At 29.3% G+C, this 16,525-nt stretch overlaps 1 protein-coding gene and 1 long non-coding RNA gene across 8 annotated transcripts; one reads left to right on the top strand and one right to left on the bottom strand.

The window, feature by feature from the left end:
- The first annotated feature begins 451 nt into the window (after nucleotides 1-451).
- Nucleotides 452-10,570, top strand: LOC130892759 (uncharacterized). Its single transcript, XR_009059096.1, has 3 exons — nucleotides 452-579; nucleotides 9,133-9,179; nucleotides 10,462-10,570. It is a non-coding gene; the product is annotated as an uncharacterized LOC130892759 (long non-coding RNA).
- Nucleotides 4,008-15,768, bottom strand: LOC130892758 (MAGUK p55 subfamily member 7). Of its 7 annotated transcripts, none has more exons than XM_057798344.1 (11): nucleotides 15,580-15,768; nucleotides 15,287-15,336; nucleotides 14,760-15,040; nucleotides 14,561-14,692; nucleotides 13,948-13,977; nucleotides 12,669-12,836; nucleotides 10,864-11,060; nucleotides 10,526-10,644; nucleotides 8,929-9,219; nucleotides 7,951-8,294; nucleotides 4,008-7,478 (listed from the first exon to the last, which is right to left on the bottom strand). In XM_057798344.1, exons 2-11 carry the CDS (start codon nucleotides 15,318-15,320, stop codon nucleotides 7,302-7,304), a joined length of 1,773 nt encoding a protein of 590 aa, XP_057654327.1. In that variant the 5' UTR covers nucleotides 15,321-15,336; nucleotides 15,580-15,768; the 3' UTR covers nucleotides 4,008-7,301. The 7 variants fall into 7 exon arrangements, with proteins under 7 accessions (XP_057654327.1, XP_057654332.1, XP_057654328.1 ...); XM_057798349.1 differs by having other exon boundaries at nucleotides 8,929-9,108; XM_057798345.1 differs by having other exon boundaries at nucleotides 8,929-9,195; nucleotides 15,580-15,723.
- Between the last annotated feature and the right edge of the window lie 757 nt (nucleotides 15,769-16,525).

The following is a 16,525-nucleotide window of genomic DNA, read 5'->3' as shown; positions in this document are numbered from 1 at the left end:
TAGTCATATTTTGGATTGGCTATACTGGAGGTTATACAGTTCCTCTCTTTTCTTAAACTGTTAATTAAAAATAGTAAATCAAGGTACCATTGAAGAGAGAATTACAAGACACAGAAAAAAGATACAAACAACAGAAATGATTTTCTTCCGAAGCTAAAATGGTTCGGATATGTGATGAGTGAGGCAAAGATTACAAAAAAAAATTAATAAATGTTATGAGTTTCAATTTGTTTACTAAGTGTAATGATTCTCTTATTAAATATAATTCTGTGGTCAACAGAAAAAGAAGAATTTGACTTTTGTTTTTGAGTTTAGTAGATCCTAGAATTCAATAACGTGTGTATTAGTTTGTAGAAATAAATCCATGGCAATCTTGGTCATCACTTGTAAAAATGTTTTAGTAGGAATATAAATAGAAATCCATTACACAATTTAATCAAGTCTTATAAATAAAATTCAGAACAGTAAGAGTGAGAAACAGAGGAAACCCAAGGATGATATGGATGGACGAAATCAACAAATCGATTGAGAAAGTCTCGATGAAAAAAGAAATCAACCCCAGGTCTTACACTCGTAAGGGTAAATAAATATAAGAATTAAGGGAGTAATTAAGTGAATAAAATAATTTGCTACTTTAATCTCTTATTCAGTAATGGTAATATATCCTCTGTAGAATTATTATTAACTGCAAATAATTTTTGATTATTCTTTTCTTGCTGTAAACTACGAGGTTATTGTTTTTATAAAATTTCGGTCACAGTTTTCATTACTAAAACAATTTCATTTGAATTAACTGGGTTTTCTTTCACATATCCAAAAAAATTTATTGTGAAGAGATTTTCTTTTATAATCTGTATTTATTTAATTACGTGTTGAAGATGAATTCAAAACATTATACACTACATTTTTATTAGAAAAATAACTTTTAATTTTCGAATGAATCTGTTCCAAATGAGATCCATTGGTTCAAATATGAACCAATCTGCTTATTCCACAAAATAAATGACCAAAATTTTAATATATCTTCTATACCAATATATCTATTCTTTAAATAAATTTTTAGAATCAATTTCGGCTATAATATTATCCTAATATGTATATATACATACGTATTTTAATTACTCAAAGGATTGGTAACAATTATCAAAGGCAGCAAAGTCCCATCAATTCCTGTTCACAATGTTAATGTTAAAATATTTTTACAGTATATTCAATGGCTTCCACGGTGATTTTCTAATAGAAATTCATTTGAGATTTAATCTATTTCCATTGGAAAATTCACAAACAACTTCTTTGTATCTCCAAATTCTTTCAATAACTAGAAAAGGAGCTGATGGTTTTGCAAAATGTTTAATCTGTAGCATATCTTACACTGGAAGTGCTAATATTAAGGCATAAACTATATTCACTTAAATTAACGATCTTGTTTTAATTACCAACTTAAATTAGAATTTCAAATTGTTATTGCATTTAATGATACATAAAAGCAAAAAAAGCCCAGCAACGTCTTTACTTGGATATTATTGACCTGTTTCGGTGTCAAAAAGTAGTACATTTTAGTAAAAAAAGTGCATGAATTTGGTGAAAACGTTTATTTCCTTCCCAGAATGAACAACCACATTTGTTTTAAAATTTGAGGGACCCAAATTTATATAAAATATAAAATTTCGTTTTAATATCTTAAGTTCCAGTTTCATGTTTACGCACGATGCTGAATTAAAGCGTCAAAATGTAGTCACGTGATATAATTCCGACTAGAGCACCATCTTGAATTAATGCAATGTCAAATTTAAAAACGTCAACCTCTAAAACACCTTGTTAATAGTTGGTTAAACTATAAACATAATGTGTTCAAATATAAATTATCATTTAAAAAACTTCTATGAACATTCTACATTTTTAAGTTAAATACACGATTTAAAAACCTAAAGATGCTTAGTTTTGACGTTGAATTAATGAGGGAGAGATGACGCTCAAGTCAAAATTGTACCATGTGACATCATTTGATGCCATAAACCAACACTAAACTACATTATGCGCAAAAGTGAGGTTAAGCTCATTACCTATTTACTTGAAATATAACGTCAATCACTTAATTGACAGTTGTACGTGTAAACAGAATTAATATTAAAGTAGTAATTGGAATTGTACTATTGAAAGAAAGTCAAAAGTTAGAAAGATATACATATTTTGACTTGAGACTTTTTTACTAAAATGTACATGTATGATATATACCATATGCCGATAATATTCTAGTTTAAATTGGTAAAATATGTTTAATCTCATATATAAAAAACGAAAAACTATTCGTAATAAGCTCGTTATATTAAAACAGACTGAATTTTTTTATAAACTCTATTAAATTGTTTGCAGGATATTACGATTAAAAATTATTTAAATGTCTATAAAATAATGAACCTACCAAATATGTTTTCAGATTTATTGTCATATGAGTTTCGCATAATCTTAACCTAACAAAATAAGTTTTTGTAATTAGATGATGAAACATGGATTAATATTTTCCTAGATACATATATAGAATTTAGAACACGATTTGACCTGGAATTTTGGTCATCGATATTCTGGATATCCTGGAAACGTCGCAATTTTAATTCTGCATAATATATTAGGTAGTATTAGAACATAGACATGTAATGTTCTGATAATTTGAATGAGTCAATGACTAATAGATTTATAATAGTAAATTCCTAAAAATATGTGAAATCTCACTAATGAAGCTCACTGGAAATAAATTACAAGAGGTTGTAAAAATATATGGATTGAAGAATATCTTCAATTTTTCCGTTTTTCAAAACTGTGCAAATTGGAAACTTGTCAAGGGATACAAAAGGGGTCTGACAAGGTCTGCAACCAAAGCTATTATAGAAAATTAAAAAGTATCTTCCTTTATCTTATTTCAAGTTGCTGAGATCCTAGCTTAATGAGAAGAAGTTCATGTAAACAAAGGGATTCGCTTATTACAGCAGAAACATCGCTATTTGCAGTTGACACAGACATCCTAGCAACTCATGAAAATCCTGTGGAGACATTTAACACACAACAGAATCACCTAGATCAATTGAAAGTTTGGCGGCTGCACAAATGGAAAATCAAGATCAATGAGTCCAAATCTGCACCTTAGTATATATCAAACCAAACTATACGTGAATATCTAAATGTACTAAAATTAAGGATGTAATTAAAGAAAAAAGCCACAGAAATATCCGTCAGACCTAATCATGTCAACACATTAACCTAAAGAGATTGTTTTTTTTTCACAATATATTTTTACTTTTAGTAGTTTGTAACACGAAAATTGTGATATCCTGCATATACCGTATACTTATGTGCTAATTTCCAAAGCGAAGCTGTAGAAGAAATCAAAAAGTAGTACATGGTTTTCAAGAAATATTTGGTATTCAAATAAAATAGAATTCTCAATAGTCATTTTCCAGAAATTTTAATTGTACCAATAGAAAAAATTTGGCAATTAATGATGAAAATGAAAAAATGATCTTCACCATGCAACAATTTCTTTTTGAATATTTAACTGGGAGGGATTGGACTAGTATTTGTCCGATTATCTGTTTCCTGCCTTTTGGAGTACTGAAAGAATGAAATTAAGATTCCTGGGAATATCTCCTTGAATTTTTATTAATATTTTCCTGGGAGATTTTTTTTTGCAATAAGTTCTGCCGCAATTTTCTGATTTCTGTCATGGAATGATAGTTTATAATCGATATTATTATAAACATTTTTTTTGTAAAACGCTAATGTTAAGTTAGGGAGATGCATTTGGATATCTTCTTTGTTCTAGAGTTTCATTCTTTCATTTATATTCAGTTCGAAGGGCCAGAAAGTATAATTGTTAGTTTGCTATAATTCCAAGCACATATTCACCATTCAACACCCTATTGATAAAAGTTCTTCTGCATATATTGAAATATAATTTTTTTAAAACATAATTTCTACTAAAAATTTGATTGGGATTAAAACAAAATAAAAAAAATACTTCGATTGTTTATTATCGTTTACATAGAAAAAAAATAACATATTCTCTAAAATCTAATTTTTTATCTATACAGGATGTATAAAAATGTATTAGCTTAACAAAAATTTTAGTTGTAGGATTCAGAGATTTAATTGCATGTCATTATTTGAAACTTCGATTTTTGTACATCCTGTATGGTAAAAAATATTGTCTTTAAATAAAAAAATCAAAATAAATGGGATGATAATAATAAAGGTAACTTTAAATCACAACAATAGGAACTAAAAATCCTAACAAAAGCTTTTAAAGTTAATTTAAATATTTATAATGTAATTTTTTTCGAGTTTATGAAAATTGAATCAAAAATTTTGACAAAAATTCTACAACTATTTATTAATAATTTTGTATAGGGTAAATCACAATTAGCTGTATCTATAGGTAATATTTTTTCAAAAATTTGTATAAGGGAGTTTTCCAAAACCTCGTTACAGTTAAAATATTTCCAATTCATTTCCAGTGGAAATGAATCTGTTTCTTTGAAAACCCTGTAAAACATTTTTCCAAAATCATAACTTTATTTGAAGTATCATATGTCTAGAAGGTTCCACTTTTCAGTTATTTCAAACTTTCCCTTAACAAAAATTTCTTGTATACAAAGAGTCAAGTCACAAACTGTAAAAATAATTTTGAAAATTCAAATGACGATTCTATTTTTTGGCTTCGTGCTTACAATTTTTGTATGTCTAAATCAAGTTTTTGTAAAATTTTGAGAAAACTAAAACTCGTTCCTAATCAGTTTTTTAAAATATTTCCAAATATTTATGTGTTTTCAGTCAAGATTTTTTGCGTTTATTAAAATTTTTAAAACAATTAAAGTAACAGTATAATAACAACTCGGAGAACTATTTTTTTTTTCGTGATTAAACTTGACTTTGGGTCTCTTTTTATAAAAAATCTTCTTTCCCTTTTAAATAAAATCATCATTTCAACATTTAAAAAGGTAAGTGAAAAATAGATTTATATTAAATTAATTTTTCTGAAAACTTCAGTATACAAATTTTCATAAAAATACTTTCTAAAAAACATGTCGACCTACTTCATCGTGATATATCTTGTTTTTAATCATTTATTTACTTATCAAATTAAAACTCTAGAATATGATCAATGAGGCACAATTTTTTCAAAAATGTTTTGGATGAAGAAACGCAGTTTGTCATATAGAAAATGGCACTCTTATTATCATAGGTCCTAATATATCTGTCAAATTCGACAGTGGAGAAGTCTCTAACGAATACTCTGAGAAGCAATATTAATAAGACACTCTAGACGTGTTAAAAAATCGACAACAACAATAGCGTATATATTCTAGCTTATCACGCTAAAATATTCAAACCAAATATTTTTTTACTACATTGGTCCGCAAATAAAATGGATTCTTCTACAACTTCCAAAATAACTAGTCAATCGTACTATAAAATCATTTAGAATATTTTAAATGTTAACAATTATTTATTAAAAAATTATTTCAAACCCGTCTACATCAAAATCTGGAAGTTATAATTATTTTTTCTTTGTAGAATCAAAAAAGAAGCTAAAAACTGCCTATATAGTCAAATTAAATGGATTTTCGTGATGATTTATCTTGATTTTAAGTCTCTTTTCTAGGAAAATCAAGAAAATAACAAGTAAAAATTGACTTACTTCGTCTTGTCAAGTCATATTTTTATAAAGACCGTAGAAGGTCGAAACGTCAAGTTTTACTTGTTACTTTAAAATGATTTTTTTAAAAAGAGACCTAAAATCCAGATAAATCATCACGAAAATATATAAAAAAGTTCTTAGGAGTAGAAAATTAAAGAAAATAAAACAAATTTCGATAAAGAACAAAATTATTAACAATGTTTCCGTTGTATAGGCAACTTGGAAACAAAGTTCGTCGATAACTTTAGATCCTACTTATAGGCAACCTTTTATACAACTTAGGGGATCACAGGTCAACCAAAATATCTCCCTGATTCTTTTTTTTTAATGTCATAATGGTAATCGTTAGAGAGAGTGAGAGAGAAAAGAAGAATTTTTAAATAGCAATTATATTTGAATTTATTGGTTCAAAGGTGCCATCTTTTATTGTATGAAGTTGGCCTTCTGATGCCATAAAAATGAACTTAGACGTGAGGTTTGTTCTTGGGATCTGCACTAGTAGAACTAGTTCAGTAGTGTACACTAAAGCATTCTTTATAGCAGAACCACCGCTAGTGCCGCTGTTCTTAGTAGCAGTGCAAGAAAACTAGTTCACCCAGTTTACTGTATGGCTTGCACTGGGTCTAAGAGTCAGTTCAGCCAGTGCAGTGCAATAAGTGAAATCTGAAAGTACTAAATCATTTTCCATTATTGTTAATACTACACGTAAAAAACCTCAAATACAACAATCAACCAATGTTCTCTGCACTATATCGTATCAGGAACAAACCTGTTTAATTTTTTTAATCGTTTAAGGAACTGGCATCAGGGGTCAACTTCACACAAATGGATCCAACTTTGCACAATAAATTTAAATCGTTTTTATATAAAACTAATTTTTCTTTCCCTTTCTTATCCTCACTAACGATTATCATTGGCGAACGTAATGGAGAAACCACGTGGACAGAATGTCAGATGTCCGAATACATCCCGACCACCTACAAGATGGTATGAAAGCTGATCTTCATCATCCCAACTGCAGTCCTAACGTACGATTAGAAGAAGAAGGTCTTTCTTTTCCCCTATTTTCTGATCTGCATGGATAAGTAAATATAAAGTTAGACTTTAGACTGTCTTCACTGTAAGCTAACCGGAGTCTAAGGTTGCCACCAGACAGCCGAAGAAAATAAAATCTTCAAATATTTTGATGTAGAAACCGTTTGAAACAATTTGCATAATTTATATACTAATGGAAAGTAAAAACATGGGGATTTATACCCACATACAGAAGAAAATCTGTATCCATTGCAATCTATTATCGAAGCTTAAGTGGTAAAACGAAAAATTGAAATCTTTGAATTCCATTAGATCAAAATCAGTGGGAGTGTGGTAGAGGGTATGGGTGAGTTGTGGTGAGAGGTTGGAGAAGAGTGGGGGGTATGCGAAAAAGTGTCAGGGAACTCTCATTTGTACCTTACTGTAACAAAATGTATGTAATGAAGTGTACTGCAACTGTTGAGCGTATAAATCCCTTTAAAAATCTCATAACATTCTTATTAAATCTACAATCTAGAAATAAAAAATCGTTTTAAATGAGTTAACAGTAACATAACAATATAATTATAACAAATCATTGAACCCACGAAGCCGGTACCCATAATGGTTCTGATTCTAACCGATTTGCTGCACTTACTAGTTGACTAAACGCAACGGCTAAATCGGCGTTAACGATGGTTTCATCGAAAAAATGATCGTATAAAAATTCTATTCTTGCGGCTGATTTTATTATATCATTAAATTCATCATCCTGAAACGCATTAAAATTTTCATAGTACTACATATTTCAACACACACATTTATATATATATATATATATATATATATATATATATATATATATATAATCTCAAGCCCGAACGAGGGTTGTTGAACTACTCTGTTGAGATGTAATAACGTCGAAACTAGTCAGTGGTTACAAACTCTTTACAACTGCGAGCGTTTGGGAAGGTACAAAAAGATCGATTGACATAATATTCGTCGAGGTATTAGCCAGGAAAGTTGTTGTTTTCTCCTTTGAAGAATATATTTTCGAAATTAATTCAGAGATGAATAATAGGAATCATTTATTTTGATATATTTATATATCATCAGTATTGTATTTTGAAGAGGATCGCATGAAAAAATTGAGGTGAAATAGTTTTCGGTACTCATGCGCCGATTACTTCTGAAGTAATAGGTTAACCCTGTATATATCTCACAAATAAGCAAAATAAACTCACCGTAAAACCTCTCGAATTATTAATATCAAATGTTGATCTAGCACGAAAAGCACTCCTCGTTTCTTTCAGAGTTTCCAAGTTCGGTGGTTTTATATAAATTATGTACGGTTTCAATTGAGGTGTTCTCAACATTTTCAGTGCTTGGTAATGAGGATTTAATATACACACTTTTCCAGCGTTAATAATTGCTTTGACGCTTTCCGTCGAAGTGCCGTAGAGGTTACCTTTATATTCACCGAATTCGATGAATTTACCTTCTTCGATATCTTTTTCCATTACTTCTCTGGATACGAAGAAATACTCCTTACCGTCTTCTTCGCCGGGTCTCATCGTTCTTGTGGTAACTGGTAAAAAAATTAGTTAAAAATTCGAATTTTGATACGAGGCTTAAATAATATCAACAATAATATAGATTTTTTCAATCACTCCACTCTATTGAACTATTTTTACTTATTTTTGTCGGTGTTCGTGACCGGTTTTTAAATTTTGCGCTACCTTTTTTTATTTCGCGATATCTTTTCGTTTCGAAAAAATTTAGATTTTAATCAGTAAGAAATCTACAGAGCCAAATTATAAGTATAAACCCTTTATTGATGAATATAAATAGACCCTTTGTTCAACTTTATGAGGAAATACTCGTTGGGATGATTGAAATGGACCTGTTGTAGCATTATTTTAGAAGATTAAATCTATTGTACTGTTTTTTCTTATTTTTGTAGGTGTTCAGGTCCGGTACTTAAATTTTGCGTTACCTTTCTTTATTTTTGGCGGTGCCTTTTTGTCAACTTATTGCCCTTTAAGAGACAGATAAAAAAATAAGGAAATGAAATTATTATCGGTTTAACAATTTCTTATTATTTTATGCTAATTCAACAAGAATAAGACAGACAAAACGGTAGTATTATATTTTTCTTCACCAACACTTTAGTTTATTCTACATTATTAACTAATTTATTGACAATAATCGAAGTAACTTACAAGGCGTCGGCGTTCTGTATTTGTTAACATTTGTATCAATGAGTCGTCTTTTCAATTCATTTCTTCCTATACCCGGAGCTCCGATAAGTACTATAGGTCTGTACATCCCAGGTCTGGGATACAATTTAGCTACTTCTTCGTATGTAGCAATCTCTTCTCGATCGAAATCGTCGTTTTCAGCTATATCATATATAATCTTTTTAGTTTTAGGTTTAGATGTACAACGAGGGGATTTCGGAAACTGACTGCAGGTTAGTACAGGCAAAGCTGAAACAGAGCAAAGCCCTACGGCTACCAAAAATGAGAATGGTTAGTAATGTTTATGAATGATGTAGCATGCATGGAAGGTTAGCACCACCGATTACCGTTTAGAAATGGATAATTGAAAATATTTGCACTAAACAGTTTTTTAATATACAATTTTATTTATTAAATTGAACTGAACTAACAGTAATCGAAGAAATTCAAGATTATCAATAAGTATAGGTACATATTGTTGTTTCTGGGATTAGTTTTGAGTATTTTCAAAATTGTGATACTATTCAAAATCTATATAGAATTGTATATATGTAAAATATACCACTCTAATATAATTTTGTCTTGTATGTAATTGGAAGGGTGCACAAAATTCCTAACGGTAAACGACAAGTTCATGCAAGCTTGAATGTAACTGGAAATATGAATGAGACGTGCTATGAGATAAAAGCAATTTGAAATTTGCATGCAATACTTCGGAAGCTTTGTCATTTTTGTGTGTATTTCATTTTATTTATAATAAATTCATTTAAAAGATCAAAAACCTCGTGGGACTCTATTTTCTACAAATGTCATGTCGAACAACTTATCATTGGTTTCCCTGGTCTTAAAATTAAATGGAGTCCACACTGCAGATGCTCTAAGATAATAATTTTCATAGAAATATGCTCATTGGCGAGATAATTGTAAAGTTTTAGGCAGCTGAATTTCTAATTTTTCAAAGTAATCTACATAAATGTATGGAATAACCCCTTTTTGTTTAGGTTAGGTTAGGTCATCGAGAAACATTTTCCGCACTTCGGAGGATTGTTTGCATTCTAACGTTTCATTTAGTTTATCCATTGATTTTGGAAGAAATATGAACGAATCCACAAATTTTAAACGAATTAGGCTTTACTTTACTTATCTAATTTAAAATCATAGTTACACCCCCTTTAGTTGATCCCTAGGACAGATTCGTTAACAGGAACCTAATTATAAAAAAATTCTCCATTTAAACAAAAATAATTCCCTTGGTTAGAGTAAATTCACTAGTCTGGGATGTGATAAATTTTTAAGGTTAGTAATTTTAGGTACCAGTACCATTCACTAGGAAACGTTTTTGTTTGGATAGAAATGTTAATGGTATTTGTTCGTTAATTGAAAGAACCATTCAAGCCATTTGTTCTTGATTGTTCATTTTCGCACATCGTTGAAGGTTACTATTGTTGTTCCATATTGATGTCTCTTTATCAAGTCATTAATATCCCAAATGATTGAAATAATTTTTTTTACAAGCATTAATAAGCGAAGAGAACAGTAAAAGCAACAAACACAAGTTTTCAAGGTTCTCGTTACTAACCATCTTCGCCATTTTTAACAGCTTGAGTACGGACATGGATTATTCGACGTTCCTGAAGAGCTCTACTGGGTATAAGACCGGCTCTCATATTTCTGTCGCCTTCTTTTCTAGCTTGCCACCTAAAATTGGAAACAAAAATTCTTTAAGGATTTTCAAAACTATTTCAAGATACATTACAAATAATTTTTGTTTGAGAAACTATTAATAATTAATTTGATAAAAGTTTGTGGTAATAGATGTATCAGAGTTACCAAAAAGATAATTATGTAATTTTTAATAGATGTTTTTAAAATTACCAAGATTTTTTATGAAAAATTTGAATGTTGTTTATTACTTACCAGTAGGCATCGTCTTGAGAGACAATATGCAAAACATCACCTTTAACAAAATCCAAACCTGCTTCTTTACAAGGAATATATGGATCGGTTGATGAGTCGTAGTTAAAATGAGCTCGAACTCGAACTTTACTTTCCCTAATTCCAGATTTTGAATCTGCAGGTATTAATTTGAAAGTAATTGTACCTTCTGAGTTTTGCTGGAAATTGAAAAATGTTTTCAAATTATGTAATTGAAAATAGGAAATATTTTGATAAATAACAATAAAATGGACCTTTTATATCGATTGATTCTCAAAATTATAAATAAAATGAGAAATACAAAGAGCATAATGCATTTTTACACATACATAAATCACTTTTGTCAAGTTGCTATACTTTTCACTTTTAAAACTTTGTTTTTGACTATTGGTAGGATGTGATAGGCCAATTTAAAACTCATACGAATTATAGTAGCCTTGGCATTAAATTTAAACAAATTTATTGGATTATTGGCCGTAAATCTGAATTGACTTTGGAAACCAAACTGCTGTTGTACAAGTTTATACTTAGACCAAGCAATTCCAACTTAGAAATACTGCAGCAGTTTTAAAATAAAGTGTTACGAGCTACAGTAAATGCCCCGTGGTATGTTACATCAGCATCTATAGAGAAGGACCTTCAAGTACCTTCAGTAAAGAAGCTAAAGACTAAAACCGCTTTAAACCTGATGACTTGGTAAACAGATTTACATAAAGTTTATCAAAATCTATAGTGTTAATTAATTGTAATTTCTGTTGTATTAGAAAGTTAGAGTCCTTAGATATAGTACATTAATATATATCTTAAAGGGGTATCTTCACTGCAAGATACTCCTGCATGTCTATTGAAATCAACTGAATTATTTAAAATCCTACTTTGGTTAGATTGCAATTATAACTGGAGTTTATAAAAAACATATTAGTCTACAAGTTTAAAAAACTAATAGCACTTAAACCATGGAACCAATAGGAACACAAAATATATAAGGGAATTAATGAAATATATATTTATATTATAACTTTGAGGTTATTGGGAGCTTCTAATTGAAATATTATAACCTTCAAATTAATTGAGATACTTGAATTTGTAAGAACCATACTAATCCTTTCTAATAAGGAATTATATATAAATAATCAGTTGCATTATTCTGAAATTGTATTTATTTATGTAGTGTCCTGTATATATCCAAGAAAGCAAAACTAACAACTGGTTTTAAAACAAAATCTAAACAGTATAAGCCAAGCGCCAGAGCAAAAAAATTCTAAAAAACGGATTTTTTTTGGAATATGTTTAGGGGTGTCTCCTGAATGTAAATCCAAGTAGGTGTTATGGGGGGCGCCCGCGCCAGCTGCCATCTTGAAAAACACGTTTTATCGAATATCTCGCAAACCGCGCCTCCGACAAAAATAGCGGAGACCATTTTTATAGATAATAATTTTTTGCCATCTTTTTCATTTAAAACTTTTTTTGTATAACGCATAGTTTTTTAATTATAGCGCTCAAAACTTTTTACAATATGGTTTTTGCTAAATATTTATATGGTGGTAACAGACATTTGAGGATTTAAGTTATGCTAAACTATCAACCTTCAAAATTGGACATAGATTTTGTCTAAGCCTTAAAAATTTACAATTTAATATCTTAATTGATTGAATATAAGGCTTCGTTAAAGAATAATATTATTCGTAAAGAAGTTTACAGTTTATCTGAAGACCAGGAACTCTAATTGGAAATGACCAAATTTATGTAATTGTAACCGGCCATGCATTTATCATATATTTGCTTACCAAAATTTGCAAAACATCATTTGGAGTTTTCCCTTCGACACTAATATTATTAACTTCAACAACTTCATCTCCCGGATGAATTAATCCTGATCTATCGGCTGCTCCACCATGCATAACTCTTGCTATCACAATTTTTCCTGTAGACTCGTCAGTTTTAATAGTAGCTCCCTAAATTAAAAACTTGTATGTAATCAAAACGAAAAAAAGGAGGCCCAACAGTTTTAAAGAAAAGTGACAGAAAAGCAGAACATTCAATTAGATTTACATTTTTTTACAATTATATACATACACGTGGATGGCACAAGAAGTAGAGTTGAAATCTAGATCAGATTATCACTGAACGATTTCTTTTGTAATATTTTTTTGTTTATATGCGATTCAAAATATATTAAATCAAACAGTATAACCAGTACTGATTTGGAAAATGTTTCGTTTCTAAACATCCATCTTTTTATAAAAAAATAGGAATAGAAACTAGGGCTCCATCGCAACTTCATTTTATATGAAAATTCTAAGCTCCTGTGAAAAACTAGTTTCCACCAAAAGTTATAGAAAAAGAAAATGAAAGTAATATTTCAAAGTTGCTCAAGTTATCTAATGATTATTACTAACAGTTATTTGTATAAAACAAGTTAAAATAAATCTGAATTTTTATGACATTGGTCGGTTGATGTTGATTGTCAATTGATGTCTTTTGATATCTATTAACATCGATTGATACCAGTTGGCGCCAATTTATATCAATAGAAGTCTATTGTGTCGTCTATTGAAATCGATTATCAATTCATGTTGATTGATGACAATTTATTTCAAATTATGTATATTTTAGTCAATTAATATCGATTAATGTCCATTGAAATCGATTGTCATCCGAAGCTGATAGATGTCAATTCATATCTATGTTTGTCAATTGATGTCGATCGATGTCCATTATTGTTGAATGTCAATTGATTTTGATTGATGTCGATCGATGTCCATTGTTGTTGACTGTCAATTGATTTCCTATTGGCGTAAATTTATGTCAATTGAGGTCAAATTGTGTCTATCTTTGAAGTCGATTGACAACTGATGCTGATTGATGTCAATTCATTTGTCGTTTGATGTTGCGAAATAATATGAGTAAAGTTTCATTTTCCGTGTTTTTTTGCACACATCATATTGTATGGAAAGATCAATATATAAGAACTTTAGTTCAATATCAGTGTATTGGGATTAAATTGTGCTTGAGATAAAGTGCATTAAGAGGAAGGGGGAGAAATAGCTACTCAGTGATACTTACAACAACAGGTTCAGCACTTTGTGCCCCGGCCTTTGCAAGAAAGAAAGAAAATTTTCATATCCATTTAATCGCATAATTTCAACTAAATTTTAACAACTTTTAGTTGAGAATGATTCATTGCATATAATGTGAAAAAACTATCATAAACATTATTTAAAATATAGTAGTAATTTGTGAAATTTATCAATTGTAACTAGTACTCCACATTTTTTTCAGATGATATGTAATAAATTATGAGTCCAACTTAAAGTTGTTGTATAATTGTTGAAAATTATTTATAATTATTCAATATTTTCGAGCTTTGTTTTTGATAATAATGAGGTAGTTTCCAAATGGACAGTTTTCTTAAACACATGAAGAAAATTAATAATTTTATATTAGATTTATTTTTTAGCTTGTTTGTTAATACATAAAAAATTTAACCATGTCTTTTTACCTATGAAAATAAAGTTTTCTAACTGGAACAAAGTATATAAAAGGAATTTTTAATAAATTACCACAAATTATTTCCATTTAGAAACTAATTCGACTTTTATAAATATAATTTCAGTTTTTAATATTTAACGAAAAGCAAAAAAGCATCTTATCTGTTTAAAACAATTCTATTGCTTACCAAAGGTTCACTACTTTTAACCAACTGTACAATTTTGATAGTTTCTTCATCATCTTCAACTTCTCGAGGTATTTCTGGTAAATGAGGATAATAGTCTTTTTGAGCAACAGAATCATGAGAATATAGAACTCCCTATAAATTGAAATGTTTTGTACTCAGTGAATATTTTGATTTAAATCATTTAGTCTATAATATATACCTGAATATGTGGTTTTTGTAACAGATAAAATAGTTCCTTGCAATCAGGGGACATGTATGGTCTCTGGGCTATTTCCTCTAATATCTCAGTAAGAATATCCAAAGATGTTGACAACAAAGGAAAAAATCTATCACTAGAACCATTGCTGATTATTGTATTATGTACATTCACCAAAGCATGTAGTTCCTTTGACTGTAACAAATTACTCAGGAATCCCAGTTCTTCTTCTGTTGAAGGTAAATTTGTCGCTTGTTGGAGGGATGTTAATAAACGAGTGAGTGCTGCAAATTAGTAATAATAAAAAAAAATTTTATTGTAGTTTATATTCTTAATACAATTAGATAACACACCTCTATATAATAAATTATGGTTACAAAGTTATTTGAATAAGTTAGAAACAAAACAAATATTCTACATAAGTGGTACAATTATGATTTAATTCTTAATTCAAAATGATTTAGAGGTTTAACAATATAATGTTCTAAATTCAATTAATCTAAAAATATTTAAAAATAGTTATACAATACCTGGATCCCATTTTTCTTTTGTACCATTTGCCATTACACCAGTAATTACTCTATAAATAAATTTAGAAATTTGAATTTGCAGAAAATTGATATAGATCTAATTATAGCTCTCTTTAAGGTGAATGCACTCACTAATCAATCAAATGACCGATTGAGAATTATTTCTATTATTTTTTATACGGTATAAATTTTATGATACAAATTTGTTAATTCAGCAAATACTGTGATGATATTTTAACAATATTCATGACTCGTAAATTAAAACTCTATTTAGTAGATTATTTAGGTCTCACCTACACACACTGTTGACTTTATTTGAAGCATAACTAAACAAACTTATAATATTAATCAATAATTATTATAGTTTAATTCAAAACTATACTTATATTAATAAACCATTGTAAAACTATTTACAACAATTTACGGTATTAACAAATATTGACAACTTCAACTTCATTAATGACATTTGACATTAAGGTCGATTTACACGCATGTAGTAACTGGCGCAAGTCTCATTGGTATATTGACATTCTGTAACACACTAAAGTTGAAGCAACGTATGAACACGTTGATGCCAATAGCCCATTTGAGCACTAATCGAAAGGGAAGCTTCTAAGCTCAAATATAGAGCAAAAAACTCTTGAATCTTAGGTGCGACCCATTTAAAAACAATTAAGAGCGCAGTTCAGCTCTACAAAAAGTTCAGAAAAAGAAGAATGTTGAATTTAAAGACTCATGCGAGTAGCATCATTCTAACCGTTTGCTTTCAAATGATTAGTAGGGTATGTGAGTGAAACTGACACCAGTTACAGGATACGTATAAATCCACCTTAAGAAAATTAGATGTATGAAAATACTAGTCAAATGGATTAACAAAAAATTATAGTTATAGTAGCAGTTTTAGTTGCTTTTAAAAAAATTAAGAGACACGAAATTCACTACAGGCTTAAGGGATTGGTGAAATTGTATATTACCTACAACACAAATTGAGTTGAGAATATTATATTGTCTTATTATATATAACACTTTGATATTCTGCAAGATCAATTTTCACTTTTCATAAGGTTTCAACAACATTCTATATATTCGAAATCAATGTCGTGAGCTGGAAAACATTTTTAAACAGTTTTGTTGACAATTGTCGATAAAAATGGGTTTTATAAAAATTGTATATCTATATCGTTTAGGTATCAGAAGATTCATATGCTACAGATGGCAAATCTGTAAATCCGTATATAG

This window comes from Diorhabda carinulata, chromosome 4 (assembly GCF_026250575.1).
Source record: "Diorhabda carinulata isolate Delta chromosome 4, icDioCari1.1, whole genome shotgun sequence".
Lineage (NCBI taxonomy): Eukaryota > Metazoa > Arthropoda > Insecta > Coleoptera > Chrysomelidae > Diorhabda > Diorhabda carinulata.
The sequence above is the reverse complement of the archived record's forward strand: the minus strand, read 5'-3'. Positions and strand labels throughout refer to the sequence as shown.